Here is a 25,395-nt window from a genome sequence, read left to right on the forward strand (position 1 = left end):
AGTGCAGAATGAAGGGAAAAACTAGAATTTTATAGATTTTAGCACGAGGCCACAACCTAACAAAAGGTGAAGAATGAAAGGGTCTGAAGACTTTCTGAAGGCACTGTCTCTCTGTATTTTGACAACAGTTTACTATCGCGGTACTCTGACATCACTGTGTTTAATCTCTTTAGGAATCTTGACGTAACCGTACGTCAATGTGAAGCTTTACTTTGCGCACTTCAACATACAGCTATATCAGGACGATGGCAACAGCACAGGAGTTGCGCCTGCACCACTGGCAGCCCGCTGTAATATACAGCTGCGCATCTACTGCAGAAGTTGGCGCTAGATCCAATCCTGGCTGCTTAACTCCAACTTCAGCATCTAAGCAATTAGAGTGAGGGGGCTCCAGCAGGGTCTAATAGGCCACCTACAGTATCAGTAGTATACAGACTAGCAGACATAATACACTGCACTAAATAAGTAGTGTAGTGTATTATGTATGCAACCAAAGGATAGCTGGTTCATCTCTTGTGAGACTAATAAAATAAAATAAACTGCCTCACAAAAGTCCTCATACAGCTCCATCAGTTGAAAAACAGAAAAAAATATGGCTTTTAGAATATGGAGACAAAATAAAAATGTGATTTGTGGTACAAAAATAATCATAATCAAATCAACCTGCAGTACTGTGACATCACTGTGTTTCTTATCCCTGTACTGTGACATCACTGTGTTTCTTATCCCTGTACTGTGACATCACTGTGTTTATTATCCCTGTACTGTGACATCACTGTGCTTATCCCTGTACTGTGACATCATTGTGCTTATCTCTGTACTGTGACATCACAGTGTTTATTATCCCTGTACTGTGACATCACTGTGTTTATTATCCCTGTACTGTGACATCACTGTGTTTATTATCCTGTACTGTGACATCACTGTGTTTCTTATCCCTGTACTGTGACATCACTGTGTTTATTATCCCTGTACTGTGACATCACTGTGTTTCTTATCCCTGTACTGTGACATCACTGTGTTTCTTATCCCTGTACTGTGACATCACTGTGTTTATTATCCCTGTACTGTGACATCACTGTGCTTATCCCTGTACTGTGACATCATTGTGCTTATCTCTGTACTGTGACATCACAGTGTTTATTATCCCTGTACTGTGACATCACTGTGTTTATTATCCCTGTACTGTGACATCACTGTGTTTATTATCCCTGTACTGTGACATCATTGTGCTTATCTCTGTACTGTGACATCACAGTGTTTATTATCCCTGTACTGTGACATCACTGTGTTTATTATCCCTGTACTGTGACATCACTGTGTTTATTATCCTGTACTGTGACATCACTGTGTTTATTATCCTGTACTGTGACATCACTGTGTTTATTATCCTGTACTGTGACATCACTGTGTTTATTATCCTGTACTGTGACATCACTGTGTTTATTATCCTGTACTGTGACATCACAGTGTTTATTATCCCTGTACTGTGACATCACTGTGTTTATTATCCTGTACTGTGACATCACAGTGTTTATTATCCCTGTACTGTGACATCACTGTGTTTATTATCACTGTACTGTGACACCACTGTGTTTATTATCACTGTACTGTGACATCACTGTGTTTATTATCCCTGTACTGTGACATCACTGTGTTTATTATCTCTGTACTGTGACATCACTGTATGTATTATCCTGTACTGTGACATCACTGTGTTTAGTATCCCTGTAATGTGACATCACTGTGTTAATTATCCCTGTACTGTGACATCACTGTGTTTATTATCCTGTACTGTGACATCACTGTGTTAATTATCCCTGTACTGTGACATCACTGTGTTTATTATCCCTGTACTGTGGCATCACTGTATGTATTATCATGTACTGTGACATCACAGTGTTTATTATCCCTGTACTGTGACATCACTGTGTTAATTATCCCTGTACTGTGACATCACTGTATGTATTATCCTGTACTGTGACATCACTGTGTTTATTAATCTCTGTAATGTGACATCACTGTGTATACTGTGACATTATGCCTCCTTATTTTGTCTAGCATTTATGCCAGAATCTGTAACGGAGGCCCCATATGGACACTACAACACATAAATGAACAAAGTGTATCACATTAAGGGTCCAATCACAGGTCCATAGTTTTGGGTCCACATCCGTTCTGCAAATTTGTGGACCCATTCATTTCAATGGGGCCGCAAAATATGCGGACGGCTGTCTGCATCCGTAGTTCCATTCCGCTTCCTCGCAAAATAAGACAGAGCATGTCCTAGTCTTGCCCGCAATCGTGGACAAGAATAGGCATTTCTATCATAGGTCCGTGAATGCACACGGGCCGATATACGTGTTTTGCGGACCGCAAAACAGTTACGGATGTCTGAAGGGACCCTTATGTACACAGCTCTGCTATATCTGTATTGTCAAGTCAGGTAAACCCCAGTAATCAGTTACACTGATGCTATGACACAGTAAGGGGTTAATGATCCCTGAACAGTCAATCAACTCTTCTACTGAATAACTGGAACTGACAGCACAAAGTGTGGAGAAAACATTAACTACATCCAATTACAATGAACCGGTCTGTGCGGGACTGCGCTGTACACGGGGCACAAGTCTGATGATTGATAAACTAGTTACATGTTTCTTCTATACACGGAGGCAGGAAGATGCAACTAAATCTGGTCAGCCATTTTTTAATTTATGGAGCAAACTCTTCTGGTCACCCGGTCACCCGTCTGCATTCAAGTGAAGCATTCACAGACCCTTCCCTCCTGTCCTCATGCGGACCAGTCTTGTGTATGTTACACCTATGTCTTTCTTGCCTACTTAGTTGGCGGTTTCTGATGCATGGGGGCTGCTTTTAGCTATTTCTGGTGCAGCGAGCCACGGAGGAGCAGAGGATGGGAGTGGTGGTGCCTCTGGCTGCAACAGTTATTCACTGAGGCAATCCAAAAAACGATTCTCCCTAGGGCTGGGCAGTGACAGAGGGGGCACACCCTTTCTTCCCTTGATTTTAGACTCCTGTCTGGTGGTTGTTGGGGTGCTCTTCATGTTGTAGATTTGGTGCGGGTGCAACAAAGGAGATGTAGGGTGCAGTGGCCGGCAAATGGGGCTGGAGTCAGTACCATGCCAGATGTAGACAATAAAGTAGTATTTCTTTGTTAAAGTGCAGAATGGGAGTTATAGTACATCCAATGGCATCAAAACACAGTTCCAAACAATTCACAGAGCAAATCTACACAAATAGCGATATATGGATATAAAGGAGGATGGGGGTTGTAGTACTCCTTTCATCGATCTTTCCCAAGTCTTTCTTTCTGCAGAATCCAAAAGGTTCTTGCAAACTTGTCTGTAATTCCCAGCTGAGGGGTACGGGATTACGATACGGAGGGCCAGACCGTGTCCAAGCGTCCCTCTCACTGCAGTAAAGTCTCTATTGACCGTAACCAGCAAATACCTTACTAACTGCTGAGCCATTCAGATTCTGGACCTTCTAATTCTTCCTTTTCTCTCTCTGGAGTACTGTGAAGTAGGGAAGGTTTTCTCTCTTTGGATATAGTGATTCTCTGGGTTGTAGGCCTAGTACTCTGAGGACTGAGCACATGTGGTTTCTCTCACTTCCTAAGCTAACTCTAGAGTGAACTAGGGACAGACCTAAGTCCATGTGCCAGCTTCCTACAGGGGCAGAGGCAGGATGGTTAACCCTAACATATCCATACAAAGCTATACTGGGTAGTACAATGCATTAAATAACATTACATAACATTTAAATAACCAGAAATAATTTGTAAATACCCTATTCTGGGGTACTGTGCAGACAGGCCCTGCTGGTTAAGGCTCCATTCACACGTACGCAATTCTGTTCCGCATTTTGCGGAACGGAATTGCGGACCCGTTCATTTCTATGGGGCCACACTATGTGCTTTCCAGATCCACACTTCCAGGGTCTGCTATTCCGTTCCCGAAAAAAATAGAACATGTCCTATTCTTGTCCGCAATTGCGGACAAGATTAGGCATTTTCTATTATAGTGTCGGCGATGTGCGGTCCGCAAAACGCGGAACGCACATTGCCGGTGTCCGTGTTTTGCCGATCCGCGGATCTGCAAAACACATACAGATGTGTGAATGGACCCTAAGGGTGCATTCACATGACCGTATGTATTTTGCGGCCTGCAAAGCGTGGATCTGCAAAAAATATGGATGACGTCTGTGTGACATCCGTGATGCATCAGTTTTCTTGCAGATCTATTGTAACAATGTCTATCCTTGTCTGCATAACGGACAACAATAGGACATGCTTTGCAGGGCTACGGAATGGACATACGGATGCGGACGTGTGCTGTCCGCAATTTTTTGCAGAACCATTGAAATGAATGCGGATCGAATGTGAACCGAAAATAAGGTTGTGTGAATGCCCCTTAAAGGGATTGTCCCATGAAAAATATTCTAAAGTTTTCAAACCAGCACCTGGATCTGAATACTTTTGTAATTGCATGTAATTAAAAATTCTGTACAGCCACTGAGCTATTCAATAAAATTTATCTGTATAGCGCCACCTGCTGTTTGCATTTTCTTATTTCTTTGACCTGCTCACTGAGAAGGCCGCACATGCTCAGTTTCATCCTTCAACTGCTTCCTGAGCTGTGATAGGAAGAGCTCAGACACGCCTCCTGAGCTGTGATAGGGAGAGCTGAGACACGCCTCCTGAGCTGTGATAGGGAGAGCTGAGACACGCCTCCTGAGCTGTGATAGGGAGAGCTGAGACACGCCCCCTGAGCTGTGATAGGGAGAGCTGAGACACGTCCCCTGAGCTGCAGCAGAAACGCCACTCCCCTTGAGATGTCAGCTTGATATAAAGCTAGCAGAGCAATAAATGGGGAGATCTCTGGATCCATGTGAGGTACAGGGCTGGTTCTAGCTTTGTTAGAAAGAGAATGTCATGTCCTACATGATGTCTGATTTTCATTTTTTTATATTAGTCATAGGATAACCCCTTTAAGTGTTTTTGGAGGAGTGCGGCTTTGGCTGCAATGCATTGTGGGGATGTATTAAATTTACTGTAACATCAAACTAGTAAGAATTACAACAAAGCAGTGCGACGTGATATATCAAACTATACTGGGAATGCCTGAACAGTGCTCAACGATTCCTACGCAGCTCTGGGTGTGACTAGAGTTCAATACACAATGCAAGTACAGAATAATGGATCGCAAGCAAAAGTGGTTTCCACTTCTATGAATGGGTCAGAACTTATAACTAACTTCCATATAAATGTTTTACACATTGGCTCAGCTATGTACCATGAAATCCTGCCGAATATTCACCGTCCCTCCCTGTATCTTGTAGGTCATAAGCCCTTATCCTATTAATAGAGAAATACCTTGAGTCATCAGAAATGCATTTTTAGCCGCTGTCTCAGAGGAATCGGCTGTTAATTTACATTTACACCATTCCTTCTCAGTAATTATCAGGCTATCTGGCAAGTGAAGCTGCTGCAGAACCTCCAGGGAAGCAGAGCTGTCAATTACAGCAATATGAGCGCATACCTGTGCAGCCTCCAGTTACTTCAAAGACAAAGGACACTGATTCAGACCTGTTTGGGCAGAAGTTCCTCGTATGCTTCACAGATCTAAGCCGCCGGGGCCTGTAATTTTTAGCGGCAGCCTTGTAGTAAGTTTAATTTGGCTAATTAAAAATGCCTGGATTTAATCTTGCCTGGCATGTCGGCTTTAGTAATTACTTGCATTTCCAATATTTCTGGGGCATCTTTTCTTAGAACTCCGAGTTGTGCATCACCTGTTATTCTTACTGGAAATGTATAAATAAATTGATAATTGGGCGTTACCATTCCACTTGTCATTAGGATGTGTCCCTAACATGGTCAGCACTGATCAAACAAATGTCAAACAGTGTAGGGACATGCTCTTTTAAATATGGGAATAGTAACACCCAGTTAATTTATTCACATATTTCCAGGAGGAATAAAAAAGGAAGAGAAAAATGCAGAGTCCACAAAAGATGCTCCGCCATTGTTGTTTGCCTAGTAATCCTGTCCAGTACCTTGTACTGATCCTCAGTTACATCCTGTATTATACTCCAGAGCTGCACTCACTATTCTGCTGGAGGAGTCACTGTGTACATACATTACTTATCCTGTACTGATCCTGAGTTACATCATGTATTATACTCCAGAGCTGCACTCACTATTCTGCTGGTGGAGTCACTGTGTACATACATTACTTATCCTGTACTGATCCTGAGTTACATCCTATATTATACTCCAGAGCTGTACTCTCTATTCTGCTGGTGCAGTCACTGTGTACATACATTACATTACTTATCCTGTACTGATCCTGAGTTCTATCCTGTATTATACTCCAGAGCTGCACTCACTATTCTGCTGGTGCAGTCACTGTACATACATTACATTACTTATCCTGTACTGATCCTGAGTTACATCCTGTATTATACTCCAGAGCTGCACTCACTATTCTGCTGGAGGAGTCACTGTGTACATACATTACTTATCCTGTACTGATCCTGAGTTACATCCTGTATTATACTCCAGAGCTGCACTCACTATTCTGCTGGTGGAGTCACTGTGTACATACATTACATTACTTATCCTGTACTTATCCTGAGTTACATCCTGTATTATACTCCAGAGCTGTACTCACTATTCTGCTGGTAGAGTCACTGTGTACATACATTACTTATCCTGTACTGATCCTGAGTTACATCCTGTATTATACTCCAGAGCTGCACTAACTATTCTGCTGGTGGAGCCACTGTGTACATACATTACTTATCCTGTACTGATCCTCAGTTACATCCTGTATTATACTCCAGAGCTGTACTCTCTATTCTGCTGGTGCAGTCACTGTGTACATACATTACATTACTTATCCTATCCTGATTCTGAGTTCTATCCTGTATTATACTCCAGAGCTGCACTCACTATTCTGCTGGTGCAGTCACTGTACATACATTACATTACTTATCCTGTACTGATCCTGAGTTACATCCTGTATTATACTCCAGAGCTGCACTCACTATTCTGCTGGTGCAGTCACCGTGTACATACATTACATTACTTATCCTGTACTGATCCTGAGTTACATCCTGTATTATACTCCACAGCTGTACTCACTATTCTGCTGGTAGAGTCACTGTGTACATACATTACTTATCCTGTACTGATCCTGAGTTACATCCTGTATTATACTCCAGAGCTGCACTCACTATTCTGCTGGTGCAGTCACTGTGTACATACATTACTTATCCTGTACTGATCCTGAGTTACATCCTGTATTATACTCCACAGCTGCACTCACTATTCTGCTGGTAGAGTCACTGTGTACATACATTACTTATCCTGTACTGATCCTGAGTTACATCCTGTATTATACTCCAGAGCTGCACTCACTATTCTGCTGGTGCAGTCACTGTGTACATACATTACATTACTTATCCTGTACTGATCCTGAGTTACATCCTGTATTATACTCCAGAGCTGCACTCACTATTCTGCTGGTGCAGTCACTGTGTACATACATTACTTATCCTGTACTGATCCTGAGTTACATCCTGTATTACACTCCAGAGCTGTACTCACTATTCTGCTGGGGGAGTCATTGTGTGCATACATTACATTACTTTGCAGCGCCTTCCACTACATGATGAATGGAGACTTGTAGTTGTGGCACCGGAGTGACAACGAAAAAGCTGATCAATAGAGGTGAGGGATGTCAGACCCTGTGAACCTGTTACTGATGGTCTATCCTGAGAATAAGCCATCACCGTCGAAATCCTGGAAACCCCTTTCAGGCTTCATGCAAACGACCGTTGTGTGTTTTGCGGTCCGCAAATTGTGTATCTGCAAAACACGGATGGCGTCCATGTGCGTTCCGCAATTTGCGGAACGGCACGGACAGCCATTGATATAACTGCCCATTTCTGTCCGCAAAACGGACAAGAATAGGACAGGTAATTTATTTTTTTTGCGGACCACGGAACGGAGCAACGGATGCGGACAGCACACGGAGTGCTGTCCACCTCTTTTGCGGCCCCATTGAAGTGAATAGGTCCGCATCCCAGCCGCCAAAACTGCGACTCGGATGAGGACCAAAACAACGGTCGTGTGCATGAGGCCTAAGAAGCAGTATAAGATGTGGATTGTAAATTAACTTTTGCTTGTTTATCTCTTAAATGAGTCCAATCAAGGTTTTAAAAATGTGAAAAGCAAACACAATCGATCAGTTTGTGAAGATTAATGTGCTTTTTTCCGCTTGCAGATGAAAGCCTCATTACTGAGGGAACAGCATTGTTCGGTATGTGACCATTGAAGTGCACTGGGGCAAAATAATTACAGCCATCTGCATTTATGTTTAATTGGAGTGCCCGCATATCTGAATATTTCTGTGTAATGAACACCAGCACAGCTACCCAACCGGAATGTGCCATCCTGCCCGCAACACAGTCCACATTGTTAGACTGTGTATAGAAAAACAAGGGTAAATCACCCTAAAAAGTAGTTATATCAAAAGTCTTTGTTTTTCTGGGTACCATTATAGAGTTTCTTCTGATTTTTGCAAAACAAAGCTCCAAATTCCCACCACTAGAGGGAGCTGAAGAGTTCATAGTACTAATATTATTTCCGTCTATGAGAGCTGTGTAAAACTGTATGCAGTGAGCTCTCCCTAGTGGTGTCTGCAGGCAGACAGCGTTACGGCAGTGGGTGTGGAACCACTGCGTCATCAAACTGGGGTGACTTTGGGATAATCCTAAGGAAGTTATCCTGGCAGTCGCCTGGTTTGCACTCTTTAGCCCCTATACACGTATCTGGACTAGGTTGCTACCTCTTGGCGTAGTCCGGGTATTGTTGACAGCTGACCCACGGGGATCAGAGACACCTTTGCAGAGCACCGACAAACAGGAAAACATAGTCATAAACAAGCCAAGGTCTGGGCTGCTGGAGTATGTGCAAACCTGTTAAATAGGTCCAAGGTCAGGGCAGGCAGCAAAGGGTTGATACAGTTGACAGGTAAAGGTCAGGTCAGGCAGCAGAGGGTTAGAATCCAGGAATCAGGCATAAGTCAGTACACGGGTAGCCAAACAGATACAGTGCCCCTTCGCAGAATTAGCAAGCTAGACAACCTATTGGTCAGACACACTCCCATAGGGGAAGGTGCCTAATGTACCCCAGGGTGTGTGTGCTGGCCTTTCAAGGGGCGGGAAACGTGCGCCTGCCCTATGGTCAGGACTGGAGAGACCTGCCCTGTAAGCGCAGGCTGCGGCTTGCAGTGGAAGAACAGACATGGGACTCCAACGGCCGTACCCGCTGCTGGAAGGAGAGCAGCGGCAGTGGAGTAATGTGGTGTCCGTCCTGAAGAGCGGAAAAGCGGTGGGCATGGACCAGAATGTTATTTTACTCTGTCTATGCAGCTTTGGAGCTTCGTATCAGAAAAAAATTAGTACATAAAATGCATAGAATTTTTATTTTATTTTTACCAAACATCTAGACAAAAGAGACTAAGAAACCCTTTAACTAGGCCAAAATGGCTTCAGTACTGAACAGACACATCATTTGCTGCCTGTAGAAAAAGGTTTCCCGTACCTTCATCTTACCCTGCAGCAGTGCTCATAATATATCCCCCAGCGACAGATACATCCTAATGAAACCCGCGCCTGAAATGGTTTACTTTGCTGAAATTGTTCTCTTTATGGGTTCACCGAAGTTCAGCTGCTTAATATAAGACTGCCGCCTGCGCTCAAATACACAGATGTGGGCTATAGGAAATATATACATCATCATAGGGACAGGACATCCAGGTCCTAGTTCTGGAAACCTGACAATGACCAAAGCTCATGTCAGCAGGGGGTCTGGAAGCTGGGACCCCGAATGATGGAGGACTAGTGTGTCCCAGAAATAGTAGTCATGTACAACTCACCGCTTCTCCAATGAAAGTAATGGAAAGTCTGAAAGCCGACAACCACCCATATGACATTCGTTCAGGTCATTGTCTCAAGAGTAAAACACTCTGCATATACAGTAATTAGAAATTGTGTATAACCACGGAGTTAGTCAATAAAATCTGTCTGTATAGCGCCACCTGCTGTTTGTTCTTTTCCTGATTTCTCTGTCCACCTCAGTGACATTGCTGAGGTGGTCGCACATCCTGAGTGACATTGCTGAGGTCACATGCTCCTCCGGATAGGCCATCAATATCAGATTGGTGGTGGACCGATTTCCGACACCCCTACCGATCAGCTGTCTCTTCCTAGGCCAGTGACATCACGTTCGTCGGGTTACATAGCCTATATGCTGCTCGGTCCCATTGAATAGAATGGGCCTGGGTTATATAGTGTTTAGCACTGTGCTTGACATGCTATGAGGAGGCCGCAGCCTTCACTGGAGCGCCGCAGCCTCTTCAAACAGATGATTGGTGAAGGTGCCGGGAGTTGGACCCACACCAATCAGATAGTGATGTCTATCCTGAGGACCTGGTCATCAATATTGTACTCCTGAAAAACCCATTTAAACCCCCATTCATACGACCGTATTTTTTGTCTGCAATCAGATCTCCATTTTTGGCGGGTCAGATGCGGACCCATTCATTTCAATGGGCTCACAAAAAAATGCGGACAGCACACTGTGTGCTGTCCGTATCCGCACGTCCGTTCTGCAGTCACACAAAAAAGATTCAACATGTCCTATTTTGGTCCGTTTTGCGGACAAGAATAAGCACTGTTAGGGCTCATGTGCCCCGTGCAACGGACTGCGTAGCAATGCATGGGAACCGTCCATGTGCACACCATTTGCGGAGGCGGAGCCGGTGACTTGAATGGGTCTGCGATCCGCAAGAGATGGTCCGCACTGCAAAAAAAAAAAAAAAGGACATGTTCCAATTTATTTTATTTTTTGCGTTGCAGCGGCATAGACCGAAAACCCACGAGAGTGCTCCATAGTGCATCCATGGGCTTCGATCTGTGCCTCCGCTCCGCACCGCTCTGTAGCTTGAGGATTGCGGACCTATTCAAGTCGATGTTGGTGTTTGCGGTCCACACACACACTTGTGTACGAGCCCTTACCATGAGTACACAGAAAAGCAGACGCAACACGGCCGTCATCCGTATTTTTGAGGATTCGCATTTTGAGGCTATACGGCTGTGTAAATGCACCTTAATAGGGTTAATCCTGCTGACAGGTGTTCATTAAAGTGGACCTGTCACCACTCATGACATGCCTGTTTTATTAGTAATAACAGTTATGGAGCAACTGCTCTTATGGCTCTATGTTGTACCATTCCTTTATTATTTCTACTAGAAGTTGTGAATGAATTGCTAGCAGTCTGCAGTAAGGGTACGGAGGGGAGGTAACCAGGTGGGGGGGTGCACCTGCAGAGTCTGAAAATGGCAGCACTGATTGGATAGAGTAAATCTGTGCAGGGACACACCCCCAACTGGTTACCTCCCCTCTGTGCCCTTACTGCAGACTGCTAGCAATCCATTCACAACTTCTAGCAGGAATAATAAAGGAACGGTACAACATAGAGACATAAGACTAGATGCTCCAGAATTGTTATTACGTGAGGAATGCATGAAGTGATTACAACAGACATGTCAGGAGAGGGGATGGGTCCTCTTTAAAGAGGCTGAAGTCTGGGCTGCATCGGGAGTCATGATGGGAGTGAGATTCAGAAAAATCCATCAATTACCGTATACCCTTAGTCTGGGCTACACGGTCAGGTTTCCTGATGCAGTTTTGGAAGCCAAAATCAGGAGTGGATGATAAAAGGAGAAAAAGTATAAAGGATGGATACAATGTCTCCTCTTTGCTGAATTCCCTCCTGGTTTTGGCTTCCAAAACTGCATGCAGAAACCTGACCGTGTGACCGCACCCTTACCATTTCGCTCGGGAATGTATCTTGCTCCATTCCAGTTTATATCAGCTGGAATGACATTGCTTTTTACACAGGAAATCTACCTTAAAAAACTTTTCTGTCACTGAGTCATATGAGAAAATGTCTGATTGCTACCGAAGAGCTCTGGATGATGCACATGGCGCCAACGCCCCTTCAATTATGAATCAGCAGGGATTCAAGCTCACCCGATGCCACGGTGGAACCAGTCACTGGTTTTACGATGTTTTTTAAGGTGGACCCAACTGAGGTTTAAAATATTTCTCTCCCCCCCCCCCCTTCGATCTGAGGAAATGTCAAAACAGCGAACTGCGAAAAGGCAAGATCTGCACAGGAGACGCATTTTCGCACTTCCGTGTGATAGATGCCCGGGGACATTCTCGTCTGTTTACAAGGTTCACATTAATTGCGCTTAAAACTTCAGATCTGTCCGCTATATTCCTCCAGGTCTTCACACCAGTGGCGGAGGATCCGAAGAGAAGTCCATTTACCGCACAGGCTGTGGGATCGTCTTCCTACACGGTGGTACACTAATCCTTATGTGCAAAAATAAGTGTGAGAAACTGTGTATTTGGCCTAAATTTCAAGGGACCTGACGAAAAAAAAGGATACAGTGAGGGCTCATGTACACGAACGTATTTTGTTTCTGCGTCCGTTCAATTTTTTTTGCAGCCCGTATGCGGAACCATTCATTTCAACAAGTCCGCCCCAAAAAAGTTACTCAATGTGCATTCCATTTCCGTATGTCCGTTACGCAAAAAAAAAAATAGAACACGTCCTATTATTGTCTGCATTACGGACAAGGATAGTTCTGTTCTATTAGGGGCCAGCTGTTCTGTTCCGCAAAATACGGAATGCACACGGACTTCATCCATATTTTTTGCAGACCACAAAATACATACGGTCGTGTGCATGAGCCCTAATCCAAAGTTTTATACAGGTAAGGGCTCATGCACAGGAACATATTTTGTTCGGTTTCTGTTCCGTTTTTTTTACAGGTCCGTATGCGGAACCATTCACTTCAATGAGTCTGCAAAAAAGCGGAAATGCATTCCATTTCTGTATGTCCGCATGGCCATTCTGCAAAAAAAAAAAAAAAAAAAAAGAGAACATGTCCTGTTCTTGTCCATTTTGCAGACAAGGACAGGCATTGTTACAATGGAACCGCAAAAAAACGCATGTAACACGGATGTCACACAGACGTCATCCGTGTTTTGGGGAACGCAAAATACGTACACTCGTGTGCATGAGCCCTAAAGCATTAGATGAATATCTGAGAAACCTAAAGAATTGGGTGATACCGGGCAAAACATCTAAAGGTATTTTCACACTAGCGTTAATATTTTACGGTATTGAGATCCGTCATAGGGTCTCAATTCCGGAAAAAATCTTCCGTTTTGTCCCCATTCATTGTCAATAGGGACAAAACGTAACTGAACAGAACAGAGTGCACCAGAATGCATTCCTATCACGGACATTCCCGCGACAGGAGACCGGTGAGACTGGCAACACGTGGTTTGATCTGACATGTTTCCCGTTTGGATCAAATGACGTCTGTGTTGCTTCTGATGCTTGCTGCACCTTCTTTCTCCAGGTGTGGCTATGAGGGTCATTTAACCTTCTCTATTGTTGTTTCTCCCACTGTGCTATGTGGTTTATAGCCTCTGTTGGAGTTGTGGATAGCTGGTCTGTGGATCTCGGCTGAGTTCCTGGTGCTGCCATAGCCACTTGAAGTTAAGTGTTTTCTTTCCCTTTTGTATTTTGTTTAAGCTATTTTGTGTGTTGCATTTCCCTGTCATTTGTATCAAGGCCTGAGGGAGACTCCTGCTCGTCCTTCCTTTTGGAGGAACAGGTTGTCTCAGTCCTGACATTAGTACCAGGGTCCTATAGGGTGAGTTAGGACACTAGGTATTCCTGTGTATGAACTCACCTACCTCTGGGGTCTTTTCATACTGGTAGTTAGTCAGGACTTTGATTAGGGTTTTACTAGGAGGTGTCCATTCTCCTTTCCCTAGTTTCCAGGCCTTATTCCCTCCTATGTTCGGTCTGGCGTTTCCCTCCCACACCCGAACATGACAATTCCGTTCTCATACCGGAGAGCATACCGCAGCATGCTGCGGTTTTCCTACCATCATGGCATGTGGAGCAAGACTGATCCGTCATGACCCACAATGCAATTCAAATGGGGATGGATCCGTTTTCTCTGCCACAATAGAGTTCATGACGGATCCGTTTTCTCTGCCACAATAGAGTTCATGACTGATCCGTCTTGGCCATGGTAAAGATAATGAAACTGGATCCGTTCATAACAGATGCAGACGGTTGTATTATCAGTAACGGAAGCGTTTTTGCTGAACCCTGTCGGATCCAGCAATAACGCTAGTGTGAAAGTAGCCTAAAGTGTATGGGGTGAACATGGCTTTCCCGTGACAGCAGATGTCAGAGGAAAAGAATGATTGGGCATGTTGGCTTTCATCATATCCATCCCTGAAACAAACTAATAGTTAAGGACATTAAAGTCCTGGGGACCTTGACCAAAGGCCTGAGCATGCGGGTGATGTGGCGTCCAGGTTCACTCTTTCCCGGAAACAGACCAGCACAGTTGTGACCACTTCAATTCAAGTAGCTAGAAGTATCCAAATAGTGGTCACCTACACTGCAAGATGTGTGGTTGCTAGGCAACCAGTACTCGCAAACCCTGCAAAATACACTAAAATGGGAAAACCAGATGTACACACGTGACACAGGTTTCGATATCGAAAATAAACTTTAACAACATGGAAAAAACATGGCTGCTTTCTTTCAAAAACAGCGCCACACCTGTCCACGGGCTGTGTGCGGTATTACAGCTCAGTCCCATTCACTTTAATGAAGCTGAGATGCAATACCGGACACAACTCATGGTCAGAGGCGGCGCTCGCTGTTTTTTTGGTAAATAAAAATAAAATAGCAGTCATGTTTTTCTATTTCAGAGATTAAATGGGCATGCCAGATAATACTGATGGCCTATTCTCAGGATGGGCTATCAATATTTGATCAATGGGGGGTCCGACAACTTGTCCCCCTACTAATCAGTAAGCATCAGAGTAGCTCTGGTGTCAGAACTCCACAGCTCCATCCATGCGCAGTGGACGGTGCTGGTCACTGCAGCGCTGCTTCCACTGAGGTGACTGCAATAACCAGATTCATCCACTACACCAGGTTATCAGCAACCTTCGGCACTCCAGCTGATGTGAAACTACAACTCCCAGCATGCACACGTACTGGGCTGTTCTTGTAACTCCCATAGAAGTGAAAGGAGGATTCTGGGAGTTGTAGTTACATAACAGCTGGAGCGCCGGAGGTTGCTAATCCCTGCTCTACACAATGGACGTAGCCGTGGAGCAACTCCAAAACAGCGGATTGGCAGGGGTGTGGGGTGCCACATCCGATATTGATGGGCCATCAATAGTAAAAATCCAGGAACACCCCTTAAATCTCCATGAAAAATAAAGGGGCACTCCGATGATTAGAATCTTCTTTGGAGTCCCGGAACAATGCATGCAGCCTGATGGCGGTTATATAAGCACAGCAGGTCGGGGATGATAACGCGCGCAGAGTAACAATACATGTCACCGGCAGATGACTCCGATAAACCATTCAGACACAAAAGCCTCTTTAAATAATTCATATCTTTGTCCTGATGTAAAGGACAGGCTCCGGACAGCCGCTGCACTCAGCGCCCTGCTCCGCGCACATCCAGGGCGCCGCGCACTAACTGGATTTACTGAGCGCTAGGAATCTTACAGTGTGTGACGCCTCTGAATATTAATGCCGAAATCCAATTAAAAGATCTTTTTGGGAAAGCAGCCAAAGTGCTTAATTGTCAGGGCTGCTGTGACTAAAATGAGGAGGCAGAAGGGACTGAAGTGACAACATGGGGGCTGCAGAGGAAACAAAGGAGGAGGATGCGACACAACTGCAAGAAACGAGCATAAAAGAGCATAAAACATGGCCGCTATTAAAGGGCTCTCAAGGGTTTTCTTTCAATATAAGTTAGAGACCAAAACTGAAAAGTTCTAAAACTTTCTAATAGATTTCCTCACAATATTCAAGATAACGGTTTGCTGTCAGTGAATGAGAACAACTCTTTCTTACTTCTATCTCTGTCTACCACCTTATCTGGGTGAAAAAAACTCAGTTTTCCATGGCCACTCTGCTTCCATTTTCCAGCCGTTTTTCACTACGGCTAACCTCCTCCATGACTCAAATCTCTCTCCTGTCTTCAAGACTTCTCCCGCGCTGCACCAGTTCTCTGGAATGCCCTACCCCAGACAACCGGGTGAATTCCCAACATCCACCGTGTTCGAAAAAACACATCTTTTTAGGCTGAATTCTTTTCTTTTACCCTCTGCCTTTCTATACTATTCCTCCAAACATGATCCCTTCATGTATAGATTGTAAGCTCTTGTGGGCAGGGTCCTCTACCCCTCTGTTAATAGTTTATTGTATCTGTTTATTTCTGTAACCCTCCTGGATCTTCAGCATCATGGAATTAATGGTGCTTTAACATAAATAATAATAATAATGACTCCCTGCACCCTGATACGCATCATTCCTGTACACACACAAGTACAGGCTGGTGAGCGGTTCCTGCGGTTTTATGTGTCATACAGTACCTTGCATCATAAAAGATGGCAGCACTACTATACAAAACAGGCACTTTTTATCTCTTAAAGGGACCCTGTCACCGGGATTTTGTGTATAGAGCTGAGGACATGGGCTGCTAGATGGCCGCTAGCACATCTGCAATACCCAGTCCCCACAGCTCTGTGTGCTTTTATTGTGCAAAAAAACAAAAACGATTTTTTTTATATGTAAATGAGGCACGTAAGAAGCCCAAGGAGCTGTTACTTACGTTTCCGGAGCCCAGCTATGCCCACTGTGAAGGAGCCCAGCACCGCCCCGCATCCTCCGAATCTCCTTCTTGCTCCCCAACGTCACAAAGCTAGAGCGCCGCAATCTCGCAATGCGCGAGCTAGCGCATGCGCAGTGTCGGCATAGTGTTCCTTCCCTGTGCTGGCATCAGCCTCAGGGAACGAACTGTGCATGCGCTAGCTCGCGCATCGCGAGATTATGGCGCTCTGGCTTTGTGACGTCAGGGAACAAGGAGGAGATTCAGAGGATGCGGGGCGGTGCTGGGCTCCTTCACAGTGGGCATAGCTGGGCTCCAAAAAAACGTAAGTAACAGCTCCTTCGGCTTCTTACGTGCCTCATTTACATATAAACAAAATCGTTTTTGTTTTTTTTACACAATAAAAGCACACAGAGCTATGGGGACTGGGTATTGCGGATGGGCTAGCGGCCATCTAGCAACCCATGTCCTCAGCTCTATACCCAAAATCCCGGTGACAGGGTCCCTTTAAGTCACCACTCTTTCCTCATAGATTGTAAGCTCTTGTGAGCAGAACACTAATGTCTACATATTATATAATGCCTATATATTGTATGTACCCTCTGATTGAAAAGTGCTGCAGAATATGTTACATCTATCCATTTATCTCATAACTATGTATATATCTATATATATATATATCTACTGTGCATCTATCCATCTCCTATCTATCTAGATTATCATCACTTTCAGAGGCAGTAGTCCTGTCCATAGCTTGTCCTGCTCTCCAGTCCAGACAAAGTTCTGTGATGGAAACAGCCTGGACTCTGGACTGACACATTGTAACAAACTGCTGCTCATGTGGTTAGCTGGCAGAGCATTGCCCATGTACAGGCTTACTGTGATGGGGCGGAACTGAAACATAAAATCTATTAAAACATTGTACATTTTTTCACTTATACACTGAATAAGCTTTATTAACCTAAAACCAGAAAAGCCCTTTAAAAGGGTTTTCTGATTGTTTTATATTGATGACCTGTGCTCGGTATAGGTCATCAGTATCTGATCGGGGAGGGAGTGTTGGACCCTTTGTACCCCTGTCGATCAGCTGTATGAAGAGTCCACAGCACTCTGGTGAGCACTGTTACCTCCTCGCAGCTTACCAAGCACAGCGCCATTCATTGGGTAGTGGCTATGCTTGGTATTGCAGGCCCATTCACTTGAATAGAGACTGAGCTAAACCTAAGCCATGTGACCGATGAATGGGACGTCACTGGCCTAGGAAGAGACCGCAGTGATCACCTGATTGCTGCAGTCTCTTCAAACAGCCGATTGGTAGACCACTAGCAATCATCCATATAAAACACTCAAAGAATCCGATTTAAAGGGGCTTTCCCGAGATTTTGATATTGATGACCTATCCTCAGGGTAGGTCATCAGTATCTGATCAGTGGGGGTCTGACACCTGGGACCCCCGCCAATCAGCTGTTTCAGAAAGCACCGGAGCTCCTGTAATGCCAATATATATCCACGTACCTGGCCATCTGCTTATATGCTTCTTCTGCCACGGCAAATATATGGGGGTCCATATCGCCCATGTTTTGCCCGCTGTAGGCATAAATGACATCTTCACCGTAGATTGGCAACTGCTCATAAGGATTTATGGCAACCAGCACAATTCCTATGGAGAAAACGTACCGCAAGTCAGTATTTACGAGGGGAAGTAATGCCCCCACCCCCAAAAAGGGATTTATACTCTGGATGCTTAAAATTTTGCGTAACTGATTATTTATATATCTGTCTTTGGGAAAGCTGGGTGAGAATCAACATGGCCTCCATTACAGCTCCTTCTGCCCAGTTAAAGGGGTTGTGTCCTGAAACATATTCTACGTTTTTCAAACCAGCACCTGGGTCTGAATAATTTTGTATTAGCATGTAATGAAAAATGTAGTATAGCCAGTGAGCTATTTAAAAAAATTTATCTGTATAGCGCCACCTGCTGTTTGCCGTTTTCCTTATTTTTTTTGTCCGTCTCACTGAGCTGGTCGCACACGCTCAGTTTAAATTTTCAGCAGCCACCAGCCCTATGTTCTGTTAGAAGCTGTGGCAGTTACAGGGAGAGAGCTGCAGCAGAAAGGACACGCCCCATGAGCTGGAGCAGAAAGGACACACCCCCTGAGCGGCAGGAGAAAGGATACGCCCCTGAGTTGCTGCAGAAAGGACACGCCCCTGAGCTGTCAGCTTGTTATAAATATAGCAGAGCAACTAGAGCAATGAATGGGGAGATCTCTGGATCCATGTGAGGTACAGGGTTGGTTCTAGCTTTGTTAGAAAGGTATCGTCATGTACTATATGATCTAATTTTTTATATCAATCATGGCATAACCCCTTTAACCAGCAATAAATTGCTTTTAATATGGTAACGGAATCCATAACGCATTTTACCTTTAACCAACAAACGAAGTGTGAACTAATTTGATAAGCGGAAATTCGCTCATCTCTAATGATGACCATAAAGCTGCAGCTACAAGGCGGCTTGCTCGCAGACCAATCATTATAATATTTTATTATAGCATTAAATATTTTATAGTGTCGTAATTTATGTCAATAGGTTAAAGTAGCATCTTCTTGCCCTTCTTGCAGCCTATAGCGTCTTCTTGCCCTTCTTGCAGCCTATAGCGTCTTCTTGCCCTTCTTGCAGCCTATAGCGTCTTCTTGCCCTTCTTGCAGCCTATAGCGTTTTCTTGCCCTTTTTGCAGCCTATAGCGTCTTCTTCCCCTTCTTGCAGCCTATAGCGTCTTCTTCCCCTTCTTGCAGCCTATAGCGTCTTCTTCCCCTTCATGCAGCCTATAGTTTTACTTCCCAGGCTGCAGACTCTCTGCAAATGTTCAGCAACCCAAACAATTCCTTAAAGGGTCACTGAGTCTTCAGAAAACTTTTAATATGTGATCGCTAGAAGGAGGACAGAAAAGTGCTCACATAGCGCGATGGACTCAATTGAAAGCCCATGGGCCGCTCTTGAATTCATCTCCTGCAGCAATAATGCGAGAGCTTACTCTCCTCAATCTAGCAATCGGTGGGTCTCCCCCACCCATCCAGACTTTTGACATAACTCAGTGACCCTTTAACAGTATAAAGGCAGGTGGAGGAGGGGGATGCAGCTGCAGTTTCCCTCTATTTTAGAGTTTCAGCAAGAGGGAAAGGGTCGGGATGCAGCTGAGGAGAGTCCTATACATTTTCAGCTGCCTAATGCTAAAGTTGCATGACGGTGCAGATGCAATATAACATGCCTATTAAAGGTGATTCAACAGTTGTAAAAGGAGTAACCCAAAGCAATGGTGGATCCTCCCTCTTACATAATCCCGCTATGCTGTCACAAGGTTTCTGGGTAACCCCAGTCTAAAGGTGACCCCCTAAAGACAAGGGGCATGCAAATGAGCCTCCCCAAGCTCAGCAGAGATCTGATGGCCAGCACTTACCGCAGTACGTATAGATGTGGTTGGACTCCAAGAAGCGGACCTTGAGGTTATGGAGCACGGCTGGTTCATGGAGGTAACTGAGCGCAGTCAGGTCATTTTCTCCCACCAGGATGTCCGGATTACGCAGGTGAGGTAACGAGGTCGGAGACACGGGATACTCCACCACCTGGGGGCACACTACATGTTAGAGGGGCATAAAAACATCTCCCATACATGCCGAATCTGCTCCTGGGGAACTTGGCTCTCTATAAACAGCGCCACACCTGTCCGCAGGTTGTGTGTGGTATTACAGCTCATCCCTATTCACATCAATAAAGCTGGGCTGCAATACCAGACACGACCCATGGACAAAGGTGGCACTGTTTCTGGAAGGATGTTTTTCTAATCCTGCTTCCAAGTCCACCCTGTGTAACCCACCACGAATCTGGACTATTTTGTACATTTCCCTTTTTGATTTTCAGATTCCCTATAAAACAAGTTTTTGGGACAAAAAGATTCTCCCCGGGGTTGAAGAGATGGGGAGTCTGACAGCGGCCATGTATCAGTAGTCCGCTCCTCCGACTGACAGCCTTCCACTTCCCTCCTGAAAATACAATCTGCCTCAAGGGCGAGCGCAGACATCCTGACAACCCTATTAATGAAGTATGAAATACGGTGCGGGCACAGGAGCGCCGCGGTACCGCCGTTAATCACCGGACTGTCACTTACTGGCGCAGAATAGTATTTTATTTGTAAGGTGTCTCTAACGTGAAATAACCGAGGCAAGTGACTGGGACAGGAGAGGTTTAAAGGACTCTGACAACCAGCATTTCATGTTTAGGCCCCCAAAATTAGGTCCCGATTAACTTCACAATATAAAGAGGAGCCGTCTTCGCCACGGCCATGTTTAGTAAATACTTGTATACTTCATACCAACGCTCTGTTGTACTGTTCCTCTGTTATTCCTCCTAGAAATGCATTAACACCAGTGGCGCCACCCAGCTGACAATGTCCAATCAATGCCGACAGGGTTACTTCCCCTGTTGACAGAGGATATGGTAATATTCAGGGGGAATAACAGAGGAACGGAGTTATGAAAAAAGAGGCTCCAGAATTGTTATTACATGAGGAATGCAAGTATTTACTAAAACAGACAGGTCAGGAGAGGAGACAGGTCCACTTTAAAATCCACGGATTCCCTTCTCACAGTCATAGAGGTACCTGCAGCTACCACTAGAGGGAGCTGGAGTTATCCATGTTCTTTTAAAGGGGACCTGTCACCAAGTTGGACTCCTATAAACTGTCCTCACTATGCTGTAGCAACTGTAAACCCCTCTCTAAACGTATGGCTATGTATCCAGAGTACACCCGCAAAGATTAGGTAATTAGGGTTAATTAATGCTCCGTTGGCCGTATACAGGGCAGACTGGAAATTTAAAGTGGCTTTGGGAAAAAAAAAACTAAAATTGGCCCCATGCAGATGGACTCATGAAGACACCTGCGGCTGTTGGCCGGCTGGGCATCGGGCCCCTGGAAAAAATTTCCCTGTAGGGTCTATGGCCAGTCCTCTCCAGGGTGTTTGCAGGACTCCTCGGTTCAATGCAGTGAACCGACGTACGCACGTTACGAATTCCCTGCTGAGGATCATGCAGGAGGAACCATGAACGTCAATCAACCAAAGATGGAGCAGGTTCCTGCTGATTCAGCCAGACACTTGGAAGTCCTGCATACACCCAGCGGACACTTCAGCCCCAATGAGCGGTTGAGTTTTTTCTAAGGAGCTGTACTCTGGAAACAGAGCCATACTGGATGGGGAGAACCAGTTTATAGGGGTTAAAACCTGGATAATTTTGGGACTCCAATAAAAGTCAATGGAGAGCTGTGCACTAATGGCCACCTCTCCATTCACTGTGGACATGAGAAGGAACCCTGTTCCCAAGTTAGGACCAGTTCCCAGAGGGGGTCCAACACCTAATGGACATTTCCTGTCGATGTGCCATAAATGTCCAGATCGGAATACCCCTTTAATTTTTTTTATTTTTTTGTGTGTGTGTGTGTGCAGTCTTGTAGAAATCTTAAAGGGGTTATTTGGAAATGTCATATTGATAGCCTAACCTCAATATAAGTCACCAATATCATATCAGTGGAGGTCCAACTCCCGCATCCCTGCGGACCAGTCGTTTGAAGGGACAGCGGTGCTCCGTGGCCAGTGACAGCACCATACATCGGTCACGTGGCCTAAGTACAGCTCAGTCCTATTCAAGTGAATGGGGCTGAGCTCTAATACCAAGCACGGCCCTATACAATGTATGGCGCTGTGCTTAGTAAGCTGTGAAGAGACCATGGTGCTCTCCAGAACTCCGGGGGGAGCAGCGGCCTCTTCAAACAGCAGATCGGCAGGGGGGCCAGGAGTCAGATCCTGAGGATAGGCCATCAATATCAAATTCCCGGGTAACGCCTTCAATCCTTCTACTTTATCTGGCAGACCTTTAAAATAAGGGCAACTTTGCTTAGAGGCATAGAAAGCCTAGACTCCTAAAGCAGACAGAGCGGTGGGGGAGAGCTCCTGCTGCATCTAGTAGCCTTACAATTTTGTAAGAAGTGAGGTGGATGGATAATTCTTTAGATATATATCTGTTTTAATTGAAAATTTTAAAATGAAGGATCTGAAAGAAGTGGTAGAAGAAGTATTTTCTACATTTACTGTTCCGTTAAATGGGAGAAATCTGAGCCAGAGAGAAGAGCCCCAACCTTGAAAATCACAAACCCCACTGCTGCTCTTCCAATTTCCATCCAAATTGTACAAGATCTCTAAATATTACCCGTCCCCATTCTGTCAAGGAAGGGGCACTGTTGATGGCCGTAAGAAAGAGAAGGACCATTACCAGGACAATCTACTTACAGATTCATCTTCAAGTTTCAGCTGCAGAACTTTATCCCCTTCTTTATAATCCTTGATGATTTCGGCCGATATCCAAACCTCCTCCTGATCAGGGATCCACACCCGGGTGTACTGCAATAGAAACACAAACAGGATTTAGACGATTTATATTCCTACAAGAAGTGAAAGAGAAACGAGATACATTGTGACGAACACAGAAGTTTCATAGCTTCATAATAGATAAGACACAGGTCCATCAAGTCCTGCTCATAATCCTGCGGTGTTGATCCAGAAGAAGTCAAAAGCCCTATGAGATGATTGCCAAGGATTCCACATTAGGGGAGGAATTCCTTCCTGACTCCGGATCTGGCAGAATAGCCCTCTGGATGGACGTCCAATCTTTAATCTCCAATCTTCTGGAGATTGAAGATTAGACGTCGATCCTTCCTGACTCCAGATCTGGCAGAACAACCCAATCTTCAATCTCCAGAAATTTGCTACAGATAACCTGTACTATGATTAGGCTCCAGATATCCAGAACTCTCCTGAGCTTGGACTATCACAACTTTCTCTGGTGGAGCGCTCCAAAGTCTCACTGCTCCGACAGTAAAGAATCCTTGTCTATGATGACAGTGAAGGACTAGATTGCCAATCTGTGCCAAATGTGCACCAAAATACAACTGGATGGCTGGAGACAACTATGCAATCATTATGCCTTTTTTTTTGGGAAGGATTGAATAGTAACACTACCAATCTGCCATAATACTGCCCTAAGGTCTCATGCACACGACAGTGTCCCGGCCGTTCCCGTATTGTGGCCCGCAAACAGTGGGTCTGCAATATACGGGGCACCAGCCGAGTGCGCACCATATCACAGATGTGGACCCATTCACTTAAATGGGTTCGCAATCCGGAACATACGGAGTAGTGGGGAACGAAGGAACGTATCAGAAGACCACGGAACGAAGGGACATATCAGAAGACCATGGAAGCACTACGGAAAGAAGGAACGTATCAGAAGACCACGGAACGAAGGGACATATCAGAAGACCACGGAAGCACTACGGAGCAGTGCGGAACGAAGGAACGTATCAGAAGACCACGGAAGCACTACGGAGCAGTGCGGAACGAAGGAACGTATCAGAAGACCACGGAAGCACTACGGAGCAGTGCGGAACGAATCAGAAGACCATGAAAGCACTACGGAACAAAGGAATGTATCAGAAGACCACAAGGCACTACGGAGCGCTTCCGTGAGTTTTTTGTCCATGCCTCTGCATCACAAAAAAGGAAAGCACGCACTACTTTTTTTTTTTTTTGAGGTGCGGATTGTGGATTGAAGTGAATTGGTCCACGTCCGCAGGCGTTGGGTACACAGTTGGTGCCCATGTATTGCGGACTGCAATTTGCTGTCCACAGCTCGGGCACGGCTGGCACACGGTCATGAGCATGAGCCCTAATAGTGCTTAAATAATACCACCATATAGTTCGAGTAAACGTTTTAGGCCGGGTTCACATTGAGAGCAGGTAATAAAGATGCAAACCACAGGATCTACAATCTATAACTGTGAACATATTGCTCCGTACAGCAGCCGTGTACACAATACGGATGGATACTTATAATTAAGACCATTTGCAAAGCTGCTTCCTTTTTTTTTTCTACTTGAAGGGGTTGGCCAGTTTCCTATATAGATGACCTATCCTCTGGATAGGTCATCAATATAGGAAGCTGTCCAAACCTCGATGCATTGGAGCAAAGAAAACAAAAGAAAGAAAGTAGAGGAGAATCTTCTTCCTAACTGTCTCACAGTCACTCGGGAACCAACCCAAGGATAATAGAGGACATTGCAGAGAAGTACTGACCTGTATTTTTGTGAATGAAGCACTTGTGCTGACCTATAACCTTCCTATTTAGCTGGGCAGTCTCTCTTTGTCTGTGCCTGTCTCCTCTGTCATACTGTGCTCCTGCTAACTCTATCCTCCTCCCCTCTCCATAGACTTGAAAGGAAGTGTATTATGATCCTCCAGTGGAGATGGTCCTTCTGGAGACAAACTGAAAGCATTTTTCAAAGTGAAAAGTGTTCTAGCAAGGTGGGGGGGTGGGGGGGTGGAGCTGGTAACATGAGAACTAGACATATCTCACTGATAAAACATATTACAAAGTTTCTTGTGGTTGCTTGTACTATTGATTTAGGTAAAGTCGTGTGAAAGTACAGCGACTCTTTAAGAAGCTGAGCAGGCTCT

At 44.9% G+C, this 25,395-nt stretch overlaps 1 protein-coding gene across 1 annotated transcript in view; it reads right to left on the reverse strand.

The window, feature by feature from the left end:
* Positions 1-25,395, reverse strand: part of LOC122930035 (unconventional myosin-Vb-like) — a 185,222-nt gene that overhangs the window by 64,913 nt on the left and 94,914 nt on the right. The window contains exons 2-4 of the mRNA XM_044283448.1: positions 23,173-23,283; positions 20,292-20,457; positions 18,349-18,493 (exon numbers count right to left, since the gene is read on the reverse strand). Of these exons, the coding sequence (XP_044139383.1) occupies positions 18,349-18,493; positions 20,292-20,457; positions 23,173-23,283 (422 nt within the window). The remainder of the gene's footprint in view (positions 1-18,348; positions 18,494-20,291; positions 20,458-23,172; positions 23,284-25,395) is intronic.

Source organism: Bufo gargarizans, chromosome 1, assembly GCF_014858855.1.
Source record: "Bufo gargarizans isolate SCDJY-AF-19 chromosome 1, ASM1485885v1, whole genome shotgun sequence".
In the NCBI taxonomy this organism is placed as follows: Eukaryota; Metazoa; Chordata; class Amphibia; order Anura; family Bufonidae; genus Bufo; species Bufo gargarizans.